The sequence below is a fragment of the Hoplias malabaricus genome, chromosome 16, assembly GCF_029633855.1.
Source record: "Hoplias malabaricus isolate fHopMal1 chromosome 16, fHopMal1.hap1, whole genome shotgun sequence".
In the NCBI taxonomy this organism is placed as follows: Eukaryota; Metazoa; Chordata; class Actinopteri; order Characiformes; family Erythrinidae; genus Hoplias; species Hoplias malabaricus.
Window position 1 is genome coordinate 1981928 of NC_089815.1, and position 26277 is coordinate 2008204.

Below are 26277 nucleotides of genomic sequence, written 5' to 3' on the forward strand. Positions count from 1 at the left end.
GTGGTTTACATCACGTAAAACAAGCAAAAAGCAACACTGAAACATGCCTAATACTCTTACTATTTCAAATATCTTAAAATGAGAAATGTATCTTGACTAATTTAGTGAGAAGGTGATTTTCCTGATATTTACTGCACATATTTACATAACATAATTAATTTTTTTTTTGTTTTGTTTCAATAAAGCTCTTGCCAGTCTATGAAAATCAGCTGCCAAAAAGATAACACAGGTAAGAAGAGATATGTGTTCAAATTAAACTTCCCACTTGTTGAACTTCCTGTATACACTCCATAAAACTAATCATGCAAAGTATAATCGGCTTAAATCTAGTTTATATATAATTCCTCACTGTAAATTTACTATAAATATATTACCGAATTATTATTCATGTTCATTTAACTTGTTTTGAGTATTTGTCTAATAAGATCATCTTAAAAAGGATAAATTGATTTCATACACAAAACAAGTTTATGATGTCTAGAAAGGTTTAAAATAATATTCTTACATCAATCAAACTGAATTATTTGAATTTGAATTGAAATATTTTGTACATCAACAAGATGGAAGGTTATATCACTCCTCCAGACATATTTTATCAGTGTACCATGTCAATTTTATGTTGGTGTTTTCTCTTTCTTATTATGTCTCTTACTGTTTAATTCCTTCCATAACCCTGGTGTTTCGAAATGTTGCCATGCAGAGCTGTTTTATGGATTTTTACATTTTTATTATTATTTACAATGCCATGGGTTATTGTGAAAGACACCAATAAAAGTATATATTTATTAATATATTACTTTTAAAAGCAATGTTTAAATAGATGTGTTAATATTTTCACCTTTGGCTCTGCAGCTTGTACATGCACATATGACGGGAAAACATATCACTATAACACCACCATCTACAATACCACGGACGGACATGGACACTGTATGACAGCTGTCTGTGGAGAAAACGGGACAACTGAGAGGAATATGTATCCATGCCCCATAATTCCAACAACAACAACAACAACAACAACAACAACCTCTCCAATAACCATCTTCAACTTCTCCACGACAGGTCGGTGCTATGCTTTGTCAAAGAACTGTATGTGAAAATGTTTTTTCCACCAATTAGATCTACAGCAAGTTCTTGTAGAGAGTTAAACACGTAACACTTGTCTCAGTCCCTATAAATATTAGGGCTTTTAATGTCCATCGTGTTCTGCTTTTGAAATAATTATGTGTATTTCTGTGTCACTAACAGAAATCGTATGTTTGTGTCAAACACAAATGTTTCTGTTGTAAAACTAACTTCACCATAGAAGAAATGTCACAAATGACAATCACATGTAACAACATGTGGTCTGGCCTAGTTTTAAAGTAGCGGGGTTACTGTGGTTACATTGTAAAAAGTGATATCTTAGCAAGTGAAACCAGCTCAAATCTAATCTAATACAACTAATATTTTACCTAGAGGAATGTGTCATATTTCATTGGCAGATATTTAAAATAACACTATGTAATATTTTTATCATAAAATTACAGCTTCAAAATCATTGTGACCCTCAGTGGAGGAGACTAGGATATCTGCCATTGCTACTGGGCTCAGCACTCTAGAAACTGCCTTATGGAACATTTGGGTGTGGCGCACATGCCACTGCAGAGGCCTAGATTTTAGAGAAATATTAAAAGAAAAATTTACTAGGTTTCATGATATAAAAACATTTGTGTTAAAATCAGAACAAGTGATCAACAATCGCTCTTTTATAAATATGTATAATCATATACAGAATACTGTAAGATTATTTCTTTTTTCAGTGTCAACTTCGCAGCCTACTCGTTCAACATCCCCACAGCCAGTGACTACGTCTGGACCAACCAGCCCCACCACATGTCAGCAATCATGTACTTGGTCACAATGGTTTGATACAACATTCCCCACTCCTGGTCCCAATGGAGGTGACTCTGAAACTTACAAAAGTATTAGAGCAGCTGGATATAAAATCTGTGATGAACCAAGCGAAATTGAGTGTCGGGCAGTAAAGTATCCAAATAAAAGCATAAACGATGTTGGACAAGATGTTGAATGTAATATCAAAGAAGGCTTGATATGCAAGAACAAAGACCAGACAGGCCCATTTCAATTATGTTTAAACTACCAAATACGAGTTTACTGCTGTGATAATAACTGTCCAACATCACAACCATCAACTACACAGACATTAACTAGTACAATAAAGACCACTCAAAAGAGCTGCGAGGTCTGTTCTTGGACCCCATGGATGAATGTGGATTATCCTGAATACGGACCAAATGGAGGTGACAATGAAACCATCAAAAACATTATCAAGTCCGGACGCTATGAAGTATGTAACAATCCGGCTGAAGTCAAATGTCAAGCAGTGCGCTACCCAAGTGTACCATTATCAGAGTTACACCAAAATGTTTCATGCACTGACCAAGGTTTACTTTGTGAAAACAAATATCAAACTCTCATATGTCTTGACTATGAGGTGAAAGCAAAATGTTGCAAGACTATCGAATGTACAACACCAACATCAACCACAACTACTACACCAGAAACAACCAGACCAGAAACAACACCAATCCCTACAACAACTACAATAACCGGAAGCCAACCACAACCCATATCAACATGCCAACCATGCCATTGGTCAGACTGGATGGACTTTGGCCCTCCTACAGAAGGTCCAAGTGGTGGAGATATTGTTCCACTTACAAATATAACTGAAAAATATCCTAATATCTGCTCCACTCCAAGCAATGTAGAATGTAGATCAAAACTGTACCCTGAAGTCCCCCTTTCGGAGCTGGGTCAGGTATTGACATGTAATGTACAAGATGGGCTGATGTGCTTAAACCAATATCAAGTTGACCAGCAATGCTATGACTATGAAATCAGAGTTTTTTGTTGTGATAGGAATTGTTTCCCTTTTACTCCTATCACAACAACAACAACAACGACCACAACTCCACCACCAACCACAACTACAACAACCACACCCACAACACCAATAACAACATCACCACCAACCACAAGCCAACCACAAACCACATCAACACCATGTGCAGAACCATGCTATTGGTCAGACTGGATGGACTTTGGCCCTCCTACAAATGGTCCTAATGGTGGAGAAATTGTTCCACTTGCAAGGATAAATGCCAAATATCCCAACATCTGCTCCACTCCAAGCAAAGTAGAGTGTAGAGCAAAACTGTACCCTGAAGTCCCCCTTTCGGAGCTGGGTCAGGTATTGACATGTAATGCACAAGCTGGGCTGATATGCTTGAACCAAAATCAAGGTGGACCTCAATGCTTTGATTATGAAATCAGAGTTTTGTGTTGTGATGTGAATTGTTTCCCTTTTACTCCTATCACAACAACAACAACAACAACAACCACAACTCCACCAACCACAACTACAACAACCACACCCACAACACCAATAACAACATCACCAACAACCTCAATGACTACCACTACAGCATCTACAACCTCACCTACTACTACTCCTACAACTACAACAACTCCACCAAAAACAACTCCCTCACCAAAATCAACAACCTCACAGATGCCTCCAACCACAACTACACCAAACACAAAAGCGTTAAGCACAACAACTTGCAAACCATGTGAGTGGTCAGACTGGATGGATTTTGGCCCTCCTACAAAAGGTCCTAATGGTGGAGAAATTGTTCCACTTACAAATATAACTGAAAAATATCCTAATATCTGCTCAGCTCCAAGCAAATTAGAGTGCAGAGCAAAACAATACCCTGGAGTCCCTCTTTCAGAGTTGGGTCAGATAGTCACATGTAATGCACATGATGGACTTATCTGCTTGAACCAAAATCAGGGTCTTCAGCAGCGATGCTTTGACTATGAGATTAGAGTTTCTTGTTGTGATGATAATTGCAACTATTCAACATCACCTCCAGAATCAACAAAAACAACAACACCTACAACAAAAGTAATATCTCTTTCAACTTCAAACACAGTGGGAAGTCCAACAACAACAAAATATACAACTACAACAACAACACCCACAACAATCACAACATCTCCAACCACGTCTACTACTACGACAACTCCACATCCCACAATGACATCTACGAGTACAACAACAACAACGACCACAACTCCACCACCTACAACGACAACTCCAACAACAACTCCAACAACCACCCCTACAACATCTACAACCACATCTACTACTACTACACCAACAACATCTACAACCACATCCACAACAAAAACCACACCTACAACTTGCAAACAATGTGAGTGGTCTGACTGGATGGACTTTGGGCCCCCTACAAATGGTCCTAATGGTGGAGAAATTGTTCCACTTGCAAGGATCAATGCAAAATATCCCAACATCTGCTCCACTCCAAGCAAAGTAGAGTGTAGAGCAACACTGTACCCTGGAGTCCCCCTTTCACAGCTGGGTCAGGTAGTGACATGTAATGCACAAGATGGGCTGATCTGCTTGAACCAAAATCAAGTTAATCAGCAGCAATGCTTTGACTATGAAATTAGAGTTTTATGCTGTGACAGTAGCAGATACTGCACAACCCCTTCTACTACTTCAACTACAACAACAACAACAACCACAACTCCACCACCACCAACAACGCCAACGCCAACTCCAACGACAACTCCGACAACCACAACTACAACATCTACAACCACAACTCCACCACCTACAATGACAACTCCGACAACCACACCCACAACATCTCCAACCACATCTACTACTATGACAACTACAACAACCACAACTACAACTCCACCACCTACAACGACAACTCCAACAACAACTGCAACAACCACACCCACAACATCTACAACCACATCTACAAGTAAAACCACACCTACAAGTACAACTTGCAAACCATGTGAGTGGTCTGACTGGATGGACTTTGGGCCCCCTACAAAAGTTCCTAATGGTGGAGAAATTGTTCCACTTGCAAGGATTAATGAAAAATATCCCGACATCTGCTCCACTCCAAACAAAGTAGAGTGTAGAGCGAAACTGTACCCAGGAGTCCCCCTTTCAGAGCTAGGTCAGGTAGTGACATGTAATGCACAAGATGGGCTGATCTGCTTGAACCAAAATCAAGGTCTTCAGCAGCAATGCTTTGACTATGAAATTAGAGTTTTCTGCTGTGACAGTAGCAGATACTGCACAACCCCTTCTACTACTTCAACTACAACAACAACGACAAACACAACTCCACCACCAACAACAATGACAACCCCAACACCACAACCATCAACTACACAGACATTAACTAGTACAAAAAAGACCACTCAAAAGAGCTGTGAGGTCTGTTCTTGGACCCCATGGATGAATGTAGATTATCCTGAATACGGACCAAATGGAGGTGACAATGAAACCATCAAAAACATTATCAAGTCCGGACGCTATAAAGTATGTAAAAAACCGGCTGAAGTCAAATGTCAAGCAGTGCGCTACCCAAGTGTACCATTATCAGAGTTACACCAAAATGTTTCATGCACTGACCAAGGTTTACTTTGCGAAAACAAATATCAAACTCTCATATGTCTTGACTATGAGGTGAAAGCAAAATGTTGCAAGACTATCGAATGTACAACACCAACATCAACCACAACTACTACACCAGAAACAACCAGACCAAAAACCACAACAAGAATCCCTACTACAACTACAACAACAACTCCAACAACCACACCCACAACATCTACATCTACAACCACATCTACAACTAAAACCACACCTCCAAGTACAACATGCAAACCATGTGAGTGGTCTGACTGGATGGACTTTGGGCCCCCTACAAATGGTCCTAATGGTGGAGAAATTGTTCCACTTGCAAGGATTAATGCAAAATATCCCAACATCTGCTCCACTCCAAGCAAAGTAGAATGTAGAGCAAAACTGTACCCTGGAGTCCCCCTTTCAGAGCTGGGTCAGGTAGTGACATGTAATGCACAAGCTGGGCTGATCTGCTTGAACCAAATTCAAGTTGACCAACAGCAATGCTTTGATTATGAAATTAGACTTTTCTGCTGTGACAGTAGCAGATACTGCACAACCCCTTCTACTACTTCAACTACAACAACAACAACAACCACAACTCCACCACCAACAACGCCAACTCCAACGACAACCACAACTACAACATCTACAACCACAACTCCACCACCTACAATGACAACTCCGACAACCACACCCACAACATCTCCAACCACATCTACTACTATGACAACTACAACAACCACAACTACAACTCCACCACCTACAACGACAACTCCAACAACAACTCCAACAACCACACCCACAACATCTACAACCACATCTACAAGTAAAACCACACCTCCAAGTTCAACATGCAAACCATGTGAGTGGTCTGACTGGATGGACTTTGGGCCCCCTACAAATGGTCCTAATGGTGGAGAAATTGTTCCACTTGCAAGGATTAATGCAAAATATCCCAACATCTGCTCCACTCCAAGCAAAGTAGAATGTAGAGCAAAACTGTACCCTGGAGTCCCCCTTTCAGAGCTGGGTCAGGTAGTGACATGTAATGCACAAGCTGGGCTGATCTGCTTGAACCAAATTCAAGTTGACCAACAGCAATGCTTTGATTATGAAATTAGACTTTTCTGCTGTGACAGTAGCAGATACTGCACAACCCCTTCTACTACTTCAACTACAACAACAACAACAACCACAACTCCACCACCAACAACGCCAACTCCAACGACAACCAGAACTACAACATCTACAACCACAACTCCACCACCTACAATGACAACTCCGACAACCACACCCACAACATCTCCAACCACATCTACTACTATGACAACTACAACAACCACAACTACAACTCCACCACCTACAACGACAACTCCAACAACAACTCCAACAACCACACCCACAACATCTACAACCACATCTACAAGTAAAACCACACCTCCAAGTTCAACATGCAAACCATGTGAGTGGTCTGACTGGATGGACTTTGGGCCCCCTACAAATGGTCCTAATGGTGGAGAAATTGTTCCACTTGCAAGGATTAATGCAAAATATCCCAACATCTGCTCCACTCCAAGCAAAGTAGAATGTAGAGCAAAACTGTACCCTGGAGTCCCCCTTTCAGAGCTGGGTCAGGTAGTGACATGTAATGCACAAGCTGGGCTGATCTGCTTGAACCAAATTCAAGTTGACCAACAGCAATGCTTTGACTATGAAATTAGACTTTTCTGCTGTGACAGTAGCAGATACTGCACAACCCCTTCTACTACTTCAACTACAACAACAACGACAACCACAACTCCACCACCAACAACGACAACTCCGACAACCACAACCACATCTACAACTAAAACCACACCTCCAAGTACAACATGCAAACCATGTGAGTGGTCTGACTGGATGGACTTTGGGCCCCCTACAAATGGTCCTAATGGTGGAGAAATTGTTCCACTTGAAAGGATTAATGCAAAATATCCCAACATCTGCTCCACCCCAAGCAAAGTAGAGTGTAGAGCAAAACTGTACCCTGGGGTCCCCCTTTCACAGCTGGGTCAGGTAGTGACATGTAATGCACAAGCTGGGCTGATCTGCTTGAACCAAATTCAAATTGACCAGCAGCAATGCTTTGACTATGAAATTAGACTTTTCTGCTGTGACAGTAGCAGATACTGCACAACCCCTTCTACTACTTCAACTACAACAACAACGACAACCACAACTCCACCACCAACAACGACAACTCCGACAACCACAACCACACCCACAAACACATCTACTACTACTACAACTACAACAACCACAACTACAGCTCCACCACCTACGACAACTCCACCACCTACAACGACAACTCCAACAACCACACCCACAACATCTACAACCACATCTACTACTACTACAACAACCACAACTACAACTCCACCACCTACAACGACAACTCCAACAACAACTCCAACCACCACCCCCACAACATCTACAACCACATCTACAACTAAAACCACACCTATAAGTACAACTTGCAAACCATGTGAGTGGTCAGACTGGATGGATTTTGGGCCCCCTACAAAAGTTCCTAATGGTGGAGAAATTGTTCCACTTGCAAGGATTAATGCAAATTATCCCAACATCTGCTCCACTCCAAGCAAAGTAGAGTGTAGAGCAAAACTGTACCCTGGAGTCCCTCTTTCAGAGCTCGGTCAGGTAGTGACATGTAATGCACAAGATGGGCTGATATGCTTGAACCAAAATCAAGGTCTTCAGCAGCAATGCTTTGACTATGAAATTAGACTTTTCTGCTGTGACAGTAGCAGATACTGCACAACCCCTTCTACTACTTCAACTACAACAACAACAACAACCACAACTCCACCACCAACAACGACAACATCTACAACCACATCTACTACTACTACAACTACGACAACCACAACCACAACTCCACCACCTATAACGACAACTCCGACAACCACACCCACAACATCTACAACCACACCTACAAGCACAACTTGCAAACCATGTGAGTGGTCTGACTGGATGGACTTTGGGCCCCCTACAAATGGTCCTAATGGTGGAGAAATTGTTCCACTTGCAAGGATTAATGCAAAATATCCTGACATCTGCTCCACTCCAAGCAAAGTAGAGTGTAGAGCAAAACTGTACCCTGGTGTCCCCCTTTCAGAGCTGGGTCAGGTAGTGACATGTAATGCACAAGCTGGGCTGATCTGCTTGAACCAAATTCAAATTGACCAGCAGCAATGCTTTGACTATGAAATTAGACTTTTCTGCTGTGATAGTAGCAGATACTGCACAACCCCTTCTACTACTACAACTACAACAACAACGACAACCACAACTCCACCACCTACAACGACAACTCCAACAACCACACCCACAACATCTACAACCACATCTACAAGTAAAACCACACCTCCAAGTACAACATGCAAACCATGTGAGTGGTCTGACTGGATGGACTTTGGGCCCCCTACAAATGGTCCTAATGGTGGAGAAATTGTTCCACTTGCAAGGATTAATGCAAAATATCCCAACATCTGCTCCACTCCAAGCAAAGTAGAGTGTAGAGCAAAACTGTACCCTGGAGTCCCCCTTTCAGAGCTGGGTCAGGTAGTGACATGTAATGCACAAGCTGGGCTGATCTGCTTGAACCAAATTCAAGTTGACCAACAGCAATGCTTTGACTATGAAATTAGACTTTTCTGCTGTGACAGTAGCATATACTGCACAACCCCTTCTACTACTTCAACTACAACAACAACGACAACCACAACTCCACCACCAACAACGACAACATCTACAACCACATCTACTACTACTACAACTACGACAACAACAACCACAACTCCACCACCTACAACGACAACTCCGACAACCACACCCACAACATCTACAACCACACCTACAAATACAACTTGCAAACCATGTGAGTGGTCTGACTGGATGGACTTTGGGCCCCCTACAAATGGTCCTAATGGTGGAGAAATTGTTCCACTTGCAAGGATTAATGCAAAATATCCCGACATCTGCCCCACTCCAAGCAAAGTAGAATGTAGAGCAAAACTGTACCCTGGTGTCCCCCTTTCAGAGCTGGGTCAGGTAGTGACATGTAATGCACAAGCTGGGCTGATCTGCTTGAACCAAATTCAAATTGACCAGCAGCAATGCTTTGACTATGAAATTAGACTTTTCTGCTGTGACAGTAGCAGATACTGCACAACCCCTTCTACTACTACAACAACAACAACAACAACAACCACAACTCCACCATCAACAACCACAACTCCGACAACCACACCCACAACATCTACAACCACATCTACAACTAAAACCACACCTCCAAGTACAACATGCAAACCATGTGAGTGGTCTGACTGGATGGACTTTGGGCCCCCTACAAATGGTCCTAATGGTGGAGAAATTGTTCCACTTGAAAGGATTAATGCAAAATATCCCAACATCTGCTCCACTCCAAGCAAAGTAGAATGTAGAGCAAAACTGTACCCTGGAGTCCCTCTTTCAGAGCTGGGTCAGGTAGTGACATGTAATGCACAAGCTGGGCTGATCTGCTTGAACCAAATTCAAGTTGACCAACAGCAATGCTTTGACTATGAAATTAGACTTTTCTGCTGTGACAGTAGCAGATACTGCACAACCCCTTCTACTACTTCAACTACAACCACAACGACAACCACAACTACACCACCAACAACGACAACTCCGACAACCACAACCACACCCACATCTACTACTACTACAACAACCACAACTACAGCTCCATCACCTACAACGACAACTCCACCACCTACAACGACAACTCCAACAACCACACCCACAACATCTACAACCACATCTACTACTACTACAACAACCACAACCACAACTCCACCACCTACAACGACAACTCCAACAACAACTCCAACAACCACCCCCACAACATCTACAACCACATCTACAACTAAAACCACACCTATAAGTACAACTTGCAAACCATGTGAGTGGTCAGACTGGATGGATTTTGGGCCTCCTACAAAAGTTCCTAATGGTGGAGAAATTGTTCCACTTGCAAGGATTAATGCAAATTATCCCAACATCTGCTCCACTCCAAGCAAAGTAGAGTGTAGAGCAAAACTGTACCCTGGAGTCCCTCTTTCAGAGCTCGGTCAGGTAGTGACATGTAATGCACAAGATGGGCTGATATGCTTGAACCAAAATCAAGGTCTTCAGCAGCAATGCTTTGACTATGAAATTAGACTTTTCTGCTGTGACAGTAGCAGATACTGCACAACCCCTTCTACTACTTCAACTACAACAACAACGACAACCACAACTCCACCACCAACAACGACAACATCTACAACCACATCTACTACTACTACAACTACGACAACCACAACCACAACTCCACCACCTACAACGACAACTCCAACAACCACACCCACAACATCTACAACCACACCTACAAGCACAACTTGCAAACCATGTGAGTGGTCTGACTGGATGGACTTTGGGCCCCCTACAAATGGTCCTAATGGTGGAGAAATTGTTCCACTTGCAAGGATTAATGCAAAATATCCCAACATCTGCTCCACTCCAAGCAAAGTAGAGTGTAGAGCAAAACTGTACCCTGGTGTCCCCCTTTCAGAGCTGGGTCAGGTAGTGACATGTAATGCACAAGCTGGGCTGATCTGCTTGAACCAAATTCAAATTGACCAGCAGCAATGCTTTGACTATGAAATTAGACTTTTCTGCTGTGACAGTAGCAGATACTGCACAACCCCTTCTACTACTACAACTACAACAACAACGACAACCACAACTCCACCACCTACAACGACAACTCCAACAACAACTCCAACAACCACACCCACAACATCTACAACCACATCTACAACTAAAACCACACCTCCAAGTACAACATGCAAACCATGTGAGTGGTCTGACTGGATGGACTTTGGGCCCCCTACAAATGGTCCTAATGGTGGAGAAATTGTTCCACTTGCAAGGATTAATGCAAAATATCCCGACATCTGCCCCACTCCAAGCAAAGTAGAATGTAGAGCAAAACTGTACCCTGGTGTCCCCCTTTCAGAGCTGGGTCAGGTAGTGACATGTAATGCACAAGCTGGGCTGATCTGCTTGAACCAAATTCAAATTGACCAGCAGCAATGCTTTGACTATGAAATTAGACTTTTCTGCTGTGACAGTAGCAGATACTGCACAACCCCTTCTACTACTAAAACAACAACAACAACAACCACAACTCCACCATCAACAACCACAACTCCGACAACCACACCCACAACATCTACAACCACATCTACAACTAAAACCACACCTCCAAGTACAACATGCAAACCATGTGAGTGGTCTGACTGGATGGACTTTGGGCCCCCTACAAATGGTCCTAATGGTGGAGAAATTGTTCCACTTGAAAGGATTAATGCAAAATATCCCAACATCTGCTCCACTCCAAGCAAAGTAGAATGTAGAGCAAAACTGTACCCTGGAGTCCCCCTTTCAGAGCTGGGTCAGGTAGTGACATGTAATGCACAAGCTGGGCTGATCTGCTTGAACCAAATTCAAGTTGACCAACAGCAATGCTTTGACTATGAAATTAGACTTTTCTGCTGTGACAGTAGCAGATACTGCACAACCCCTTCTACTACTTCAACTACAACCACAACGACAACCACAACTACACCATCAACAACGACAACTCCGACAACCACAACCACACCCACATCTACTACTACTACAACAACCACAACTACAGCTCCATCACCTATAACGACAACTCCACCACCTACAACGTCAACTCCAACAACCACACCCACAACATCTACAACCACATCTACTACTACTACAACAACCACAACTACAACTCCACCACCTACAACGACAACTCCAACAACAACTCCAACAACCACCCCCACAACATCTACAACCACATCTACAACTAAAACCACACCTATAAGTACAACTTGCAAACCATGTGAGTGGTCAGACTGGATGGATTTTGGGCCTCCTACAAAAGTTCCTAATGGTGGAGAAATTGTTCCACTTGCAAGGATTAATGCAACATATCCCAACATCTGCTCCACTCCAAGCAAAGTAGAGTGTAGAGCAAAACTGTACCCTGGAGTCCCTCTTTCAGAGCTCGGTCAGGTAGTGACATGCAATGCACAAGATGGGCTGATATGCTTGAACCAAAATCAAGGTCTTCAGCAGCAATGCTTTGACTATGAAATTAGACTTTTCTGCTGTGACAGTAGCAGATACTGCACAACCCCTTCTACTACTTCAACTACAACAACAACGACAACCACAACTCCACCACCAACAACGACAACATCTACAACCACATCTACTACTACTACTACTACGATAACCACAACCACAACTCCACCACCTACAACGACAACTCCGACAACCACACCCACAACATCTACAACCACACCTACAAGCACAACTTGCAAACCATGTGAGTGGTCTGACTGGATGGACTTTGGGCCCCCTACAAATGGTCCTAATGGTGGAGAAATTGTTCCACTTGCAAGGATTAATGCAAAATATCCCGACATCTGCTCCACTCCAAGCAAAGTAGAGTGTAGAGCAAAACTGTACCCTGGTGTCCCCCTTTCAGAGCTGGGTCAGGTAGTGACATGTAATGCACAAGCTGGGCTGATCTGCTTGAACCAAATTCAAATTGACCAGCAGCAATGCTTTGACTATGAAATTAGACTTTTCTGCTGTGACAGTAGCAGATACTGCACAACCCCTTCTACCACTACAACTACAACAACAACGACAACCACAACTCCACCACCTACAACGACAACTCCAACAACAACTCCAACAACCACACCCACAACATCTACAACCACATCTACAACTAAAACCACACCTCCAAGTACAACATGCAAACCATGTGAGTGGTCTGACTGGATGGACTTTGGGCCCCCTACAAATGGTCCTAATGGTGGAGAAATTGTTCCACTTGCAAAGATTAATGCAAAATATCCCGACATCTGCTCCACTCCAAGCAAAGTAGAGTGTAGAGCAAAACTGTACCCTGGAGTCCCCCTTTCAGAGCTGGGTCAGGTAGTGACATGTAATGCACAAGCTGGGCTGATCTGCTTGAACCAAATTCAAGTTGACCAACAGCAATGCTTTGACTATGAAATTAGACTTTTCTGCTGTGACAGTAGCAGATACTGCACAACCCCTTCTACTACTACAACAACAACAACAACCACAACTCCACCATCAACAACGACAACTCCGACAACCACACCCACAACATCTACAACCACATCTACAACTAAAACCACACCTCCAAGTACAACATGCAAACCATGTGAGTGGTCTGACTGGATGGACTTTGGGCCCCCTACAAATGGTCCTAATGGTGGAGAAATTGTTCCACTTGAAAGAATTAATGCAAAATATCCCAACATCTGCTCCACTCCAAGCAAAGTAGAATGTAGAGCAAAACTGTACCCTGGAGTCCCCCTTTCAGAGCTGGGTCAGGTAGTGACATGTAATGCACAAGCTGGGCTGATCTGCTTGAACCAAATTCAAATTGACCAGCAGCAATGCTTTGACTATGAAATTAGACTTTTCTGCTGTGACAGTAGCAGATACTGCACAACCCCTTCTACTACTACAACTACAACCACAACGACAACCACAACTCCACCACCAACAACAACAACTCCGACAACCACAACCACACCCACAACCACATCTACTACTACTACAACTACAACAACCACAACTACAGCTCCACCACCTACGACAACTCCACCACCTACAACGACAACTCCAACAACCACACCCACAACATCTACAACCACATCTACTACTACTACAACAACCACAACTCCAACTCCACCACCTACAACGACAACTCCAACAACCACCCCCACAACATCTACAACCACATCTACAACTAAAACCACACCTACAAGTACAACTTGCAAACCATGCGAGTGGTCTGACTGGATGGATTTTGGTCCCCCTACAAATGGTCCTAATGGTGGAGAAATTGTTCCACTTGAAAGGATTAATGAAAATTTTCCCAACATCTGCTCCTCTCCAAGCATAGTAGAGTGTAGAGCAAAACTGTACCCTGGAGTCCCCCTTTCAGAGCTGGGTCAGGTAGTGACATGTAATGCACAAGATGGGCTGATTTGCTTGAACCAAAATCAAGTTAATCAGCAGCAATGCTTTGACTATGAGATTAGAATTTACTGTTGTAATATGACTTGCAATGTAACGACAAGTCCTGTAAGCACCACAACATCAACAACGACTCCACCAACAAGTACAAGGATTACCCCTTCTACTGACTATACTGTCCATACTGGATCCACAAGTACTTATACAAGTTCAATACAGAAATGTACATGCATATTTGATGGAATAACATATGAACCAGGTAAGTTAAATTACATATTATAAAAATATTATTTTACGAAATAACAGTATTCATAATATTCTGTTAGTAAATTATTTTCCATGGCTTTTAAACCAAAATAAGGAAAATCTTAAAAAAGCAACTCCTTTTAAATATAGGTTCCACTATATACAACGTGAGTGATGGTGATGGATGGTGTTATATAATGACTTGCAAGAAGAGTGAACATGCTGCATGTTATCCATATTCCTATATGAGCCCATGTGATTTCATTACATCTACGCCATTACCAACAACAAGTGTCCCATCACAGAACTGTGACAAGCATAAACCACCCCTAAAGGTAATAGGCTTACTTTATATATATATATATATATATATATATATATATATATATATATATTTTTTTTTTTTATTAGATAACATTTGCATTTTTTTTTGCATACAACAATTTGTTGGTCTATTACATGATTTAGAATACCAAGATACCTGCTAAAACATGTAAACTATAAGTGTCCTATTCTAATTCAGCATTTGTTTTCTAGAATCATGAAAGTATTCCGGGTGGGAAATGCTCCAATATCTCATGCATCAATGGAACAATCCAGCATGAGCATGTCTATTGTGAGCCTTCAACTATACCTGTGTGTTTAAACAACTATCCAGCACTACTGAATGATTCTGGGTGCTGTCCAGAATATGACTGTCAATGTAAGTATACTGGATTGTGCATCAGTTGCATCCAATGTAGTGTTTCTGTGATATGAAGGCGTACCTCTCAATACATTGCAGAGAAAACTGGTATGATTTATGTTTATTATGTCTTATTCAGGTATCTGCAGAGGGTTTGGAGACCCACATTACATTACCTTTGATGGAACATACTACCCATTCCAAGGAAACTGCTCCTATGTCCTCGTCAAAGAAATAATTCCAAAGTATAACTTCAGTGTCATAATTGACAATGTTTACTGTGATTCAGAAGATGGCCTCAGTTGTCCTAAATCACTGACAGTGTATTACAAATCCTTTGAGATTGTAATGTCACAGAAGATTTCTAATGGAATTGTCACAAATTTGGTAAATAATTACATTTTTGTACAGTTTAAAAACTGGTGAATATTTTTAATATTTCTAATAATCATGACATTATTTGAATGTTATTGAAATGTTTACACATATATAAGTTACTCAAGTCATATATATATATATATATATATATATATATATATATATATATATATATATATAATTCAGTAAACATAGCATGCTCAATAGGGAAGGTAGTTTTGCTGCAAGAAACTTAAGTTTCATTTTCAAGAAACAATGCTTATAACAAGGTCATTTCACTGTACTAATCCTTTAAAACATGTAGTATTGTGTAGATATAGGTTTAAGAATCTAATAACAATCTTATTCGTAATGACATAATGTGAAGAATTGCATATATTAAGTAGATTTATGGTGATTTCATTTAAAAACAGATTTTTGTCAGTATGTATAATTTCTAACCCATGGGTGCATTTCAAATGTTTGTTTTGTATTTGACAATTGGAGGACAAATCTATGAGAATATTATTAGATTATTACAGTTGTGTTTCAGTTCTGCCTGTGATCTGTGGATAACGATGGATAAATTACAGTTTTCCTTCTACATTACAGATTTATGTCAACAATGAGCTTAAAACATTGCCATTTGAGAACAAAGACTTTAGAATAACAGACAATGGCATTGAGTCACTGGTGGTGATCCCTGAGATCAGTGCACAGGTCGCATTTATGGGAATGATGTTTTCCATCAACATCCCATGGCAAAAGTTCCATGGTAACACTGAGGGACAATGCGGTAAGTTTGTGTGCTCTTCCAATGATTCCAGCACCCTAATGATGCAGCCACTCTTGTGAAAATGTAATTTTTTTTTGTTGTTGTCTGGAAGATTTTGTTAAAGATTTCACATAAAAGAAGTCTTTTCTACTACTGTCTGATAATGAGAATTATTTCATATATTGACTAAATATAAGATGATTGCATGGAATAAATCATATTTGCAGCTTAATTTATCAATATAGACATTATTTTTTAAAACCTTTTCAGGAACCTGTGATAATAATCGTACTGATGACTGCCGCCTGCCCAATGGCACCATCATATCCTCATGCCAAAAAATGGCTCCTTATTGGAACGTTCATGAAAATAACAGCTACTGCCCACCATTTAATCCTCCACCTCCAGAGAAATGCAGCAATTATTCAATCTGTGACATTATTAGTGGCCAGTAAGTATGCCTACAATCAACATTCTGAGTTTGTATCATTCTTGCTTTAATGTAACTGTTGAATTTACCCATTTTTAAAATGTCTTAAGTCCTCTGATTCTGGCAGCAGTATGTCAAAATAGAGACATACTTTCTCATTAAGATTGATAATAAGTGACTAATGCATGCACGCTCAAATAATTTTAGTCTATATATCAAATCATTCTCATTATGCAATTTTTGTGAGAATGCTGTAACATTTCTAGACAACTTTAATATCAACAATTTCATAATTACAAAATATATCAATTCATTAGACTTTTTCCACTTACAAATATGTAGGTTTCCCAGTATAAATAAATGTAACCTATACATTTTCTTGCTGCTGTGAAAATTGTTTTACTTTGTGATGACGGTTCATTTATTTTTTTCAACAGGGTCTTTGAGAAATGCCACGACCTTGTCTCTTATGAGCAGATTAAAGCAGCCTGTAACTATGACGTATGTCGTATGAACAGCTCCACTATTGGCTGCACGAGTCTGCAAATGTATGCGGAACAGTGTTCCATGTCTGGAGTCTGCATTGACTGGAGAGGATCTACTGATGGAGTGTGCGGTAAGAGAGGCACATTACTAGGAGTGAATGCATACATGCAAAATGAGCCAAACATTGCCTTTTTAATTATCAATTCTTGCAGAAGTAATTTACAGAAAGCTGAGGACGTCTTTAAATTTGTTCTTAACTAGCCTAAAATGTTGCTCTTTTGGGCTTGACATGCTCCTGGTCAAATGACACAGGTCATTTGGTTGTGAAGAACACGATTTTAACCATCAACATTTGACTGGATGTTTAAATGTGGGAACTTCAAAATAGTGATACTACTGGTTAATATACAATTTCCACACCTGCAGGTTACAGGAAAAATGTTAGCACTCTGACCAAGTCAGTTTTATGAAATTCATTCTTTTTATGTTTGCAGAATTCAAGTGTGAAGCCCCCAAAGTGTACAAAGCATGTGGACCTCAGATTGAAGAAACATGCGACTCCAGGTACTGTACAGTCCACATCAAATACATACGCACAAAAAAAAGTTTTTTTTGTTGGAATATTATTAGATCATTCACGTATTTGTGGACAGTTTTAATTGTTTTAAGTGTTTATATTCTGAGAAAATCTATTTTTCAATTTTCAGAATAGTATCCACAATATTTGTTGAAACTGCCTTCAGAACAAAATATTTTATATCACTAAAATCACTTATTACAAGTAAAATTAATCTAGAAATAGGAATAATGAAAAAACATATTCTTATTCAGAAACTCAAAATGAGATGTGAAGGGTTAGAAATATATTTAGAAATATTTTTATTGAATTTTTTTTTTGTGTCTTTACAGTTTTAACTTGATGTTTATAAGTAAGCCCAGTGCGTTCAGCGTTTTAGAACGCATGATCTGGGAGGGCTGCTACTGTCCAAATGATACTATACTATTGAGCCCATACAGTGACAAGTGTATTCCTAATTGCAGTAAGTAATTATTATTATTATTTTTTTGAAACCAGAGATGTTGTGTAATTAATTTAATGATTACACTACGCACATGACAGGTTTTAAGTAAAAACCACTAAATCTAGCACATGGATCTAATACTTCACAATGTGGGGTTACAAGTAAGACTATTTTAAGAGAATTTTTAGTGTTTTTCTAGCAATTTCACATGCTTTACTTGTGATTTTACCTGGAGAATATGTCTTATTCAGGTATCATTTTTAAAACAATTTGGAATAAGACATGTTAACCAGATAATAGGAAAAGAAGTAAACGTGCTTATAATATGTTTAGAATTTCATGTGAAATGTTAGATGTAGTGACTAGATTTAAGCTCATTTTTACTTGCTAAGATATAAATTTTTGCAGTGTAACTGAAGCAGATTGAACTAATGATATTCCTTTTTTTTTCAATCATCAGCTATTTGCCACCTGCCAAACGGAAGGTGGGAACCGGTAAGACACAAGAACATTCAGACAAAGTTCAGATATGGTCTTTGTTTACATTCGTTCTGTCAGTGCATTACAGAAATTAGATTTTAGGGAAAACATTTTTAATATTTATTAATATTTATTATTATGAGATTATTATAAGACTTTTTTTAAAGATTTGCTCCAGTGTTTTATTCGCCTGGCAGATTAGAACTGATTCCAAAGACATCCTAAAGGGATAAGACACTTTTATAATAAATAAAACCACAAGCATTAGAAGTAAATCAATAAAAATAGGTGAATAATTTCCTATACTTACCTCAGTCTCATAATGAGAGATATTCACTACACTGACTAGATTTAATATTGTTAAAAAGAGGCGATTTTTGCAGAAAGATCAGCATACACATTTGTCATCATTTTAATGCCAATGATATGTCAGTTTTTAGTCATTCTTCAAAAAATAAAACCTCTTGATTTCTGATTATTGTAAGGCTGGTGCCACATGGAAGCAGGATAACGGCTGTGAGCAGTGTGTGTGTTCGCCTGAGACTCTGACAGCTGTCTGCGAGGCACCGGTTTGTCCAACTTTGCAGCCAGTAACATGCGATGAGTATCAGAAGAAGATCATAGAGAATGTGGGATGCTGCCAGAATGTCACATGTGGTGAGTAACTAGTTTAAATCCTTGAATATTCTTGAAAACTTATGTCTTGGCAAGTGAAAATATTGTGAAGCTAATCAATATATTAAATATGGCATTATTAGTAAAACTATCCAACTAGTGATGTGTATTTTACTTGTCATTGTCCTTTGGGAGATATTTTTGCTATTCTTAAGAATAATATGAAAAAAGCAAATTGATCTGCCAATGGAATAAGACACTTCCAATGAGCACATTCACTTAAAACATTTTCAACAGTCAATGATGGCAAATTTAGAAATATTAAATATACTAATTATATTTCAAATGACTCACTTACTGTTAATGATAGATTATGCTGGAATAGATCAATTGCATTGAAAACCATTTATATTTTTTTTTTATTGATTCTGTTTATCTTTCCACAGTGTGTGATGTCAGTCTTTGTCCCAATAACAAACAAACTTGCCCTGTGGGATATATACAGGATGTTGTAATGGGTGCTTGCTGTCCAGAGTATACATGTTGTAAGTTTAGATTTACCCTTTCTTTTGGGTGCATTCATTCTATTTGTACTTCAATAAATGATGCCATACTAAATTTAAACATCCTAAATCTTATAAACTTCTCTTATTTCTCATTACCAGATTACAAATATTAATATTATGAGATTATTATTTATTATTTATTTCTAGACTTGTCACTTGAAAAAGACTTTATCTAGAAATTGTATTATTACAAATACAAATCATGTCAATAATCATTTCTTAAAAGAAAGCAAAATTATACTCATTTGATAATGAATCAAATAATCTGTCAATGGAATAAGATACGTTCTCATGTCAAAATCAATTTAATTAAGTCAAAAAGGATCTAGAAATCGGATCAATCATATATTAACACAATTATAATAATCACATAATGAGAAATAGTAGATATGTTTATTATATTTAAGAACAGCTGCCATGTAGAGAAGCATAATAATAAAGCATAGTAATAAAATGTTAAATGTTTAAAAGTATGCGTTTTATTTTATTTATTTATTTTTTTTGCAGTACCCAACCATGATGTCTGCGTGTTTAATAATTCTGAATATAAGGTATGGACACTGTAATATTGGGCATAACATTCAAGTATAATGGAATACACAAGAACCTTCAAGAATTTCACAGATACCACAGAAATATGCTTTAGAATGTTCTTTCTTTTGAGTCATGAATCTCTTTCTTCTTTCATTTAATACACAAAAACTGAACAGAATATTATAGAAAGGCTTTATGGTACACCAGAATATTGCAGAAAGACTTTGGAATACAGGAGAATATTACAGAAAAGTCCCCCATTAACGGTCTAGTGATTGAGTTGCTCTGTGTCATGTTCCGTTCAAAATCCAGACTTTTCTAGAGAATATTTTGTATTGTTTTCTAATCTGTGATGTAATATTTGGCTAAACACAGTTTGTAAATGTGTCAAACTGCTCAACACTTTAAAGTCATCAACTCTAAGTGAGCAATTAGGATTTTCTGTGAAACTAATTCAGGAGTTCAACACTCAAAGAAACTAATAAGAAAATTCAACAAAGTTACTTTACCTCTATGTTGCATTTGTCATCATCAATTGCTCTTTTAAAGCTTTACATTCTGACAATTTGTGTTGGGCCCATTGTGTTTGTTGCAAGCATGTGTACATTTAATAGTGTAATATGTTTTGTTTAACTGCAGCCTGGGGCAGATCTACCTCAGCAGGGCTGTGACAAGTGCATATGCAGCAATGAAATGGATAAACAAAGACAGTGGCATGAAATTCAGTGTACCCCTCCTACATGTGACACCTACTGCCCACTGGTGAGAGAGAGAGACATCTTCATGGAATGTGTGCTGCTAAACTACTAGATTTTTCCAGTATAAGATTATTCCGTTGGATTTAGATCATTTTGATTATTAATCTTTTTAAATAAAAATATCAGCTGTCAGAATGTTTAACAGCAAATCTTACCAATATTTATGAGAACGATTATTTACTATTTTTACACAACTCTCAAAAGATAAGGAATAAAACTGCCTTGTCATCCCTAAGCAAAAAAGTTTATAGTTGACAGAGTGGGCCCCCTACATGGAGGTAGCCAAGAAAAAAACAGGCTAATTATAAAACTTCTGAAATATCCAGGCTTCTTAGTATCAGAAAATCTGCGTTTATCAAATATTAAATAACTGGCGGCTTATTTTAAAAACGTATATTATTGAAATTAATGAGTTTGTATTCTTTTAGGGTTATGTGTATCAGCCAGATCCAGAGAAATGCTGTGGATACTGTACACAGGTGAAATGTGTAGTCATGTTGGGCAACATCACTCAAACCATTTCGGTAAGTACTTCTACACACAAACAATCAAATAAAATACTGCTAATGTGAAATTATCGTAACATTAGTGTGTATAGCTTGCACTTTTTATTTCGAGATTGTTGTAAGGATCTTATTTTTTCTATATGTTTTAGCTTGTTTAAGATCATTTACTCCAGTATTAGTGTGTTATTCCCTCGTCAGATCATTGTGCTTGGTCTAAGAGTTATACCTTGGAACAATTACATCATCTGCCAACAGAATAAACCCCTTGCACTGGATAAAATTACTACACACTTGCAAAACAAATATAAATATATACATGCATAAATTAATAAATAAATAAATAATTAAAATATCTAACTATGGGTTGAATAATATTATAAAATGCTTACAACAATGTCTACTGTTGTTCTCCGTGTCTCATCAATCCTTTTCTATTCTTTGCCCCACAGCCCGGACAAATCTGGTCTCCACCTACTAATAAATGCTTGAAGTTTGAGTGTGTGAAGATTGGGACGCAGTTCATCGTGATTGAGGCCAAATTTGTTTGTCCACCGATTAATGAAAAAGACTGCGTTCCTGTAAGTTCACTAAAATACAAACAAGCACATTAACCACAGAAAACGTCTTTCATGAATAAATTAAATGTCGTGATACTGAAGTGTTCGTACTATTGAACATCGATGTCCCCACAAACACAAACCAAAAACACAATGAAAGACGGGTCGATATATCAAATGTTCATCATTATGAGATTTTGTGTATTATTTAAAATTATATTAAAAGTACATTACCAAAAGAGTGTAGTGAACACACAACTGCGCTTTGAGGACACTGTTTGTTTTTTGAAATTATATTAACACTGAGTTCTACTGAACAAAAAATGTGCCTGTAAAGTAGCATTATTTAAAAACTACATAGTATACAGTTTAGTCTATAACTAGCTCAACATAAAGTTCCACTGTCTTATATAAGGAATTGCCTAATAAATTACCTTATAAACCAAATATAACTGTTTCTCTTTAAACGCAGGGAACGATCACTGTTGGTCCTGATGGCTGTTGCAAGACCTGTGAGTTATAGTATCTTTTTTAGTTCTTAGTGTACTCAAGGTAAAGCATGTGAAGTCATGTTTAATCTAGTTATTATACCAAATATTTGTCGTATGATCAAATAAATGTTGTGCCAAAATGGAGTAAAAAAAAACATTCTTATAATAAACAATATTTATTTATGTTAATTATTATATATATTGACTAGATCTGAGACACGTTCACTTATCAAGACAATATGCTTTTACAATATGTTGAAATGAAGATCCTAACCTGAAATGCTTGATCTCTCCAGGCATAAATAAGACCCAACACTGTGGTGTAAGTAAAACCTTCACCTTCCTGGAAAGTGGTGGCTGCAGGACTAAGGATCTAGTGGAAATTACGACCTGCCAAGGATCCTGTAGTACATCGTCTATGTAAGTGGCAAAAACAAAAAATTTTCGTCATAATTGTGATACATTTATTACAGGGAGCAAAAATGAATGATGCAAATTATGTTGGGTTAAATCTGGCAGCGGTGGGGTTCATGAACAGTACAGAAGCCCTCTTTTGTATATTGAGCTTTTTATCCAGACAATCATTGTACATTGTAATTGTGAGGCATAGTAACCAGTAACACCCACCCCCCCAACCCCAAACACACACACACACACACACACACACACACACACGCACACACACAAATCTATCTTATACAATCTTCTCTTTTTCTTCTCAGGTACTCGATGGAAACCAGAGCCATCCAACACTCATGCTCTTGTTGCCAGGAGCAGGTCATAAGCCAAAGGCAGGCAGAGCTATTCTGTGCAGATGGGTCAAAGGTTACACACACCTACATCTTCATTGAGAAGTGTGGCTGCACTGTGACAGAGTGTGTGGTAAATCAGAACAACATCGTTAATCAGGGCCGCAGAAGATGATGATCTAATTCAGAAAACAGTCCTTATTCTGCTCTAATCAATGTCTAAATATTTATGAGTTATTTACAGTACAGTTTTCTTTAGCCTCTATCACAATGCAGTCTGATGCAGTAATTTGAAATGCCCTCTTTATTACTTCTCACTGCTTCTTTTCTCATGCTTAAAATTCAATAAATATCAGCAATTACCCAGTTGTCATGTTTCTTTCATATTAAAATAAATACAGCACCCATCTTAATAGGTAAATGCATAATAAATTATTTTATTAATTCATTCACTGTCTGTAAGCCTTATCCAGTTCAGGGCGGCGGTGGGTCACTGGGCGCAAGGCGGGAACACACCCTGGATGGGGCGCCAGTCCTTCACAGGGCGATAAAATGATTTATGCAGACTGTAAAGAATTTTATGTCATGTTTACTAAAATATTATTTTTCTATATAATTCAGCTCACATGAAATGCAGAATCAACCTACCTTGTTTTCCCTGAATGAGTCAGTTAATACTTCATAGTGTGAGCCACCACATGGGGGCAGCCATGTTTAAAATATATTTAATACAGGAGCTCATATACATGCAGACCACTAGGTGTCAGTAAAGCTATTTCATGAAATGAAGAATATACTCTACCTGGGTCAAAAAAAAAAAAAAAAAAATATATATATATATATATAATAAATATTAGGCCATTTGATTAATAGGGTCACATTAACATTTATTTCTATATCTCTGTTGGCAAATAAGAATTATACACCATCACCTGCAATGGCATATGATGTTTTAGAATGCAGAGCCGTTAGAATGCAGTTCATTAAAACAACTGTACATTGATGTTGGGATTTTATATAAATTATTTCTGAATTTTCACTTTTTGGAATCAGCAAAAAAATATAGGGATATTGTAGATTTGAAACTTTCAGTCAATTCCATATTTGTGTCTGTGACAAATCTTTTGAAGGACAGAAAAATAAGCTTTATATTTCTTAGCATTTTTGTAATTTTGGAATTTTACAACCAGATGAAAATATTCATAAGAGCAGATTTGAAAGGATACTACATCAATATACTGACTTAATATCTCAAAATACTGAGATGGCATCTTACATATTAATGAAAAAAATTGGTGCCTCACTTTTTTATATTTTCTGTGGCAGAAACAAGCTCTACCCATTTCACTGTTTCCTCTGTTTTCTAACTGGGGATGGTAGAAATCTGTATTGAGCTTTTATGTTGTATAATAACACAGTGAATATAATAATGATGTTTCGGAGATACATTTTTACTTATACACACACACAATTATATTTTTACTAATACGTATATATTCTGTAAATAGAATTACACAAAAGAAGTAAATAAAATCCATAAATATGTTGAATAACCTCATAATTTCCTTACTCTTAAACTCATAATGAAAAATATCACTTATATTTATAAGATTAAAGATATATATATTTTTTTAGTACCTTCTTTATTTTGTTTATTGTTTGTTCTTGTGCTGTTTTTTGACAGAGAGCATGTGTAGCTATTCAACAGCAGTGAAACAATGACTAGCATCACAACACGTTTGAAATTACAGCTGGAGATAAATTGCACACGTGTGAGGTTCTCCACCTCAGTCCCACCTCCTGGGTACATATTTATCCAATTCAGAGAGTTACGAAAGTAATCTTTACATAAAAGCTCCTCTCCCTTCTTCTCTTTCTCCTCTGTTTAATCTTTACTGGCACTTGTCAGAGAAGCACATCGATCATAACTTTGTGTGTTTGAATTACGCCATTGAGAACATTAATTTGATGCCTGCATCCTGAATCCAGTTTACTCCGAGTGGATATTAAGCTTCATCTGTTTACCCAGTGACTATGGAATAATACCTCTGGTCCAAGGGTGTACATTAAAGTATGACACAGTGAATGTCCAAATACGCCCTGAGCTTTCCACTTGGACAAACAGTCTGTGTCAGTGGGAAGGTTTTTGCTGAGCACACAACCTCAAGCCTTTTGGTTCTACAATGAGGGAGCTGTCAATAACCCAATCCAGTATCTGTTTCTTAATGATATTCAAAACTGATACGGCGCCCTGTGAAGGACTGGCGCCCCCTCCAGGGTGTGTTCACGCCTTGT

At 38.5% G+C, this 26277-nt stretch overlaps 5 protein-coding genes across 5 annotated transcripts; all 5 read left to right on the forward strand.

Moving 5' to 3' along the window:
* Positions 1-2266: 2266 nt before the first annotated feature.
* On the forward strand, positions 2267-5760 carry LOC136672040 (mucin-5AC-like). Its single transcript, XM_066647977.1, has 6 exons — positions 2267-2399; positions 2498-2658; positions 2926-3125; positions 3492-3638; positions 4012-5303; positions 5588-5760. Exons 1-6 carry the CDS (start codon positions 2267-2269, stop codon positions 5758-5760), a joined length of 2106 nt encoding a protein of 701 aa, XP_066504074.1.
* A 1249-nt stretch (positions 5761-7009) lies between these two features.
* LOC136672041 (mucin-5AC-like) lies at positions 7010-8946 on the forward strand. Its single transcript, XM_066647978.1, has 2 exons — positions 7010-8716; positions 8824-8946. Exons 1-2 carry the CDS (start codon positions 7010-7012, stop codon positions 8944-8946), a joined length of 1830 nt encoding a protein of 609 aa, XP_066504075.1.
* Positions 8947-8995: 49 nt separating this feature from the next.
* Positions 8996-12504, forward strand: LOC136672042 (mucin-2-like). Its single transcript, XM_066647979.1, has 6 exons — positions 8996-9151; positions 9259-9467; positions 9745-10479; positions 10855-10986; positions 11317-11644; positions 12184-12504. Exons 1-6 carry the CDS (start codon positions 8996-8998, stop codon positions 12502-12504), a joined length of 1881 nt encoding a protein of 626 aa, XP_066504076.1.
* A 1414-nt stretch (positions 12505-13918) lies between these two features.
* On the forward strand, positions 13919-15007 carry LOC136672044 (mucin-2-like). The gene has a single exon (XM_066647981.1). It carries the CDS (start codon positions 13919-13921, stop codon positions 15005-15007), a length of 1089 nt encoding a protein of 362 aa, XP_066504078.1.
* A 123-nt stretch (positions 15008-15130) lies between these two features.
* Positions 15131-24305, forward strand: LOC136671494 (intestinal mucin-like protein). The gene is made up of 18 exons (XM_066647186.1): positions 15131-15306; positions 15509-15674; positions 15796-16043; positions 16626-16809; positions 17059-17239; positions 17656-17834; positions 18199-18268; positions 18614-18744; positions 19187-19221; positions 19692-19863; positions 20268-20366; positions 20895-20938; positions 21561-21683; positions 22108-22203; positions 22635-22763; positions 23215-23254; positions 23530-23653; positions 23956-24305. Exons 1-18 carry the CDS (start codon positions 15169-15171, stop codon positions 24155-24157), a joined length of 2361 nt encoding a protein of 786 aa, XP_066503283.1. The 5' UTR covers positions 15131-15168; the 3' UTR covers positions 24158-24305.
* Positions 24306-26277: the final 1972 nt, after the last annotated feature.

What these genes read in the sequence shown, in the direction of transcription:
- LOC136672040 (XM_066647977.1), top strand. Translation starts at nt 2,267, where the DNA reads ATGAATGTGGATTATCCTGAATACGGACCAAATGGAGGTGACAATGAA. An exon ending in CTTTGGCCCTCCTACAAATG is followed by an intron (nt 3,126 to 3,491) that starts GTCCTAATGGTG and finishes CTACCACTACAG; the next exon opens with CATCTACAACCTCACCTACT. An exon ending in AACTACACAGACATTAACTA is followed by an intron (nt 5,304 to 5,587) that starts GTACAAAAAAGA and finishes CTTGACTATGAG; the next exon opens with GTGAAAGCAAAATGTTGCAA.
- LOC136672041 (XM_066647978.1), top strand. Translation starts at nt 7,010, where the DNA reads ATGGACTTTGGGCCCCCTACAAATGGTCCTAATGGTGGAGAAATTGTT. An exon ending in CCCTTTCAGAGCTGGGTCAG is followed by an intron (nt 8,717 to 8,823) that starts GTAGTGACATGT and finishes CTGTGATAGTAG; the next exon opens with CAGATACTGCACAACCCCTT.
- LOC136672042 (XM_066647979.1), top strand. Translation starts at nt 8,996, where the DNA reads ATGGACTTTGGGCCCCCTACAAATGGTCCTAATGGTGGAGAAATTGTT. An exon ending in AAATACAACTTGCAAACCAT is followed by an intron (nt 9,468 to 9,744) that starts GTGAGTGGTCTG and finishes CTGCTGTGACAG; the next exon opens with TAGCAGATACTGCACAACCC. An exon ending in CCAACAACCACACCCACAAC is followed by an intron (nt 10,987 to 11,316) that starts ATCTACAACCAC and finishes CAGATACTGCAC; the next exon opens with AACCCCTTCTACTACTACAA.
- LOC136672044 (XM_066647981.1), top strand. Translation starts at nt 13,919, where the DNA reads ATGGACTTTGGGCCCCCTACAAATGGTCCTAATGGTGGAGAAATTGTT.
- LOC136671494 (XM_066647186.1), top strand. Translation starts at nt 15,169, where the DNA reads ATGACTTGCAAGAAGAGTGAACATGCTGCATGTTATCCATATTCCTAT. An exon ending in TAACACTGAGGGACAATGCG is followed by an intron (nt 16,810 to 17,058) that starts GTAAGTTTGTGT and finishes AAACCTTTTCAG; the next exon opens with GAACCTGTGATAATAATCGT. An exon ending in CAAGTGTATTCCTAATTGCA is followed by an intron (nt 18,745 to 19,186) that starts GTAAGTAATTAT and finishes TTCAATCATCAG; the next exon opens with CTATTTGCCACCTGCCAAAC.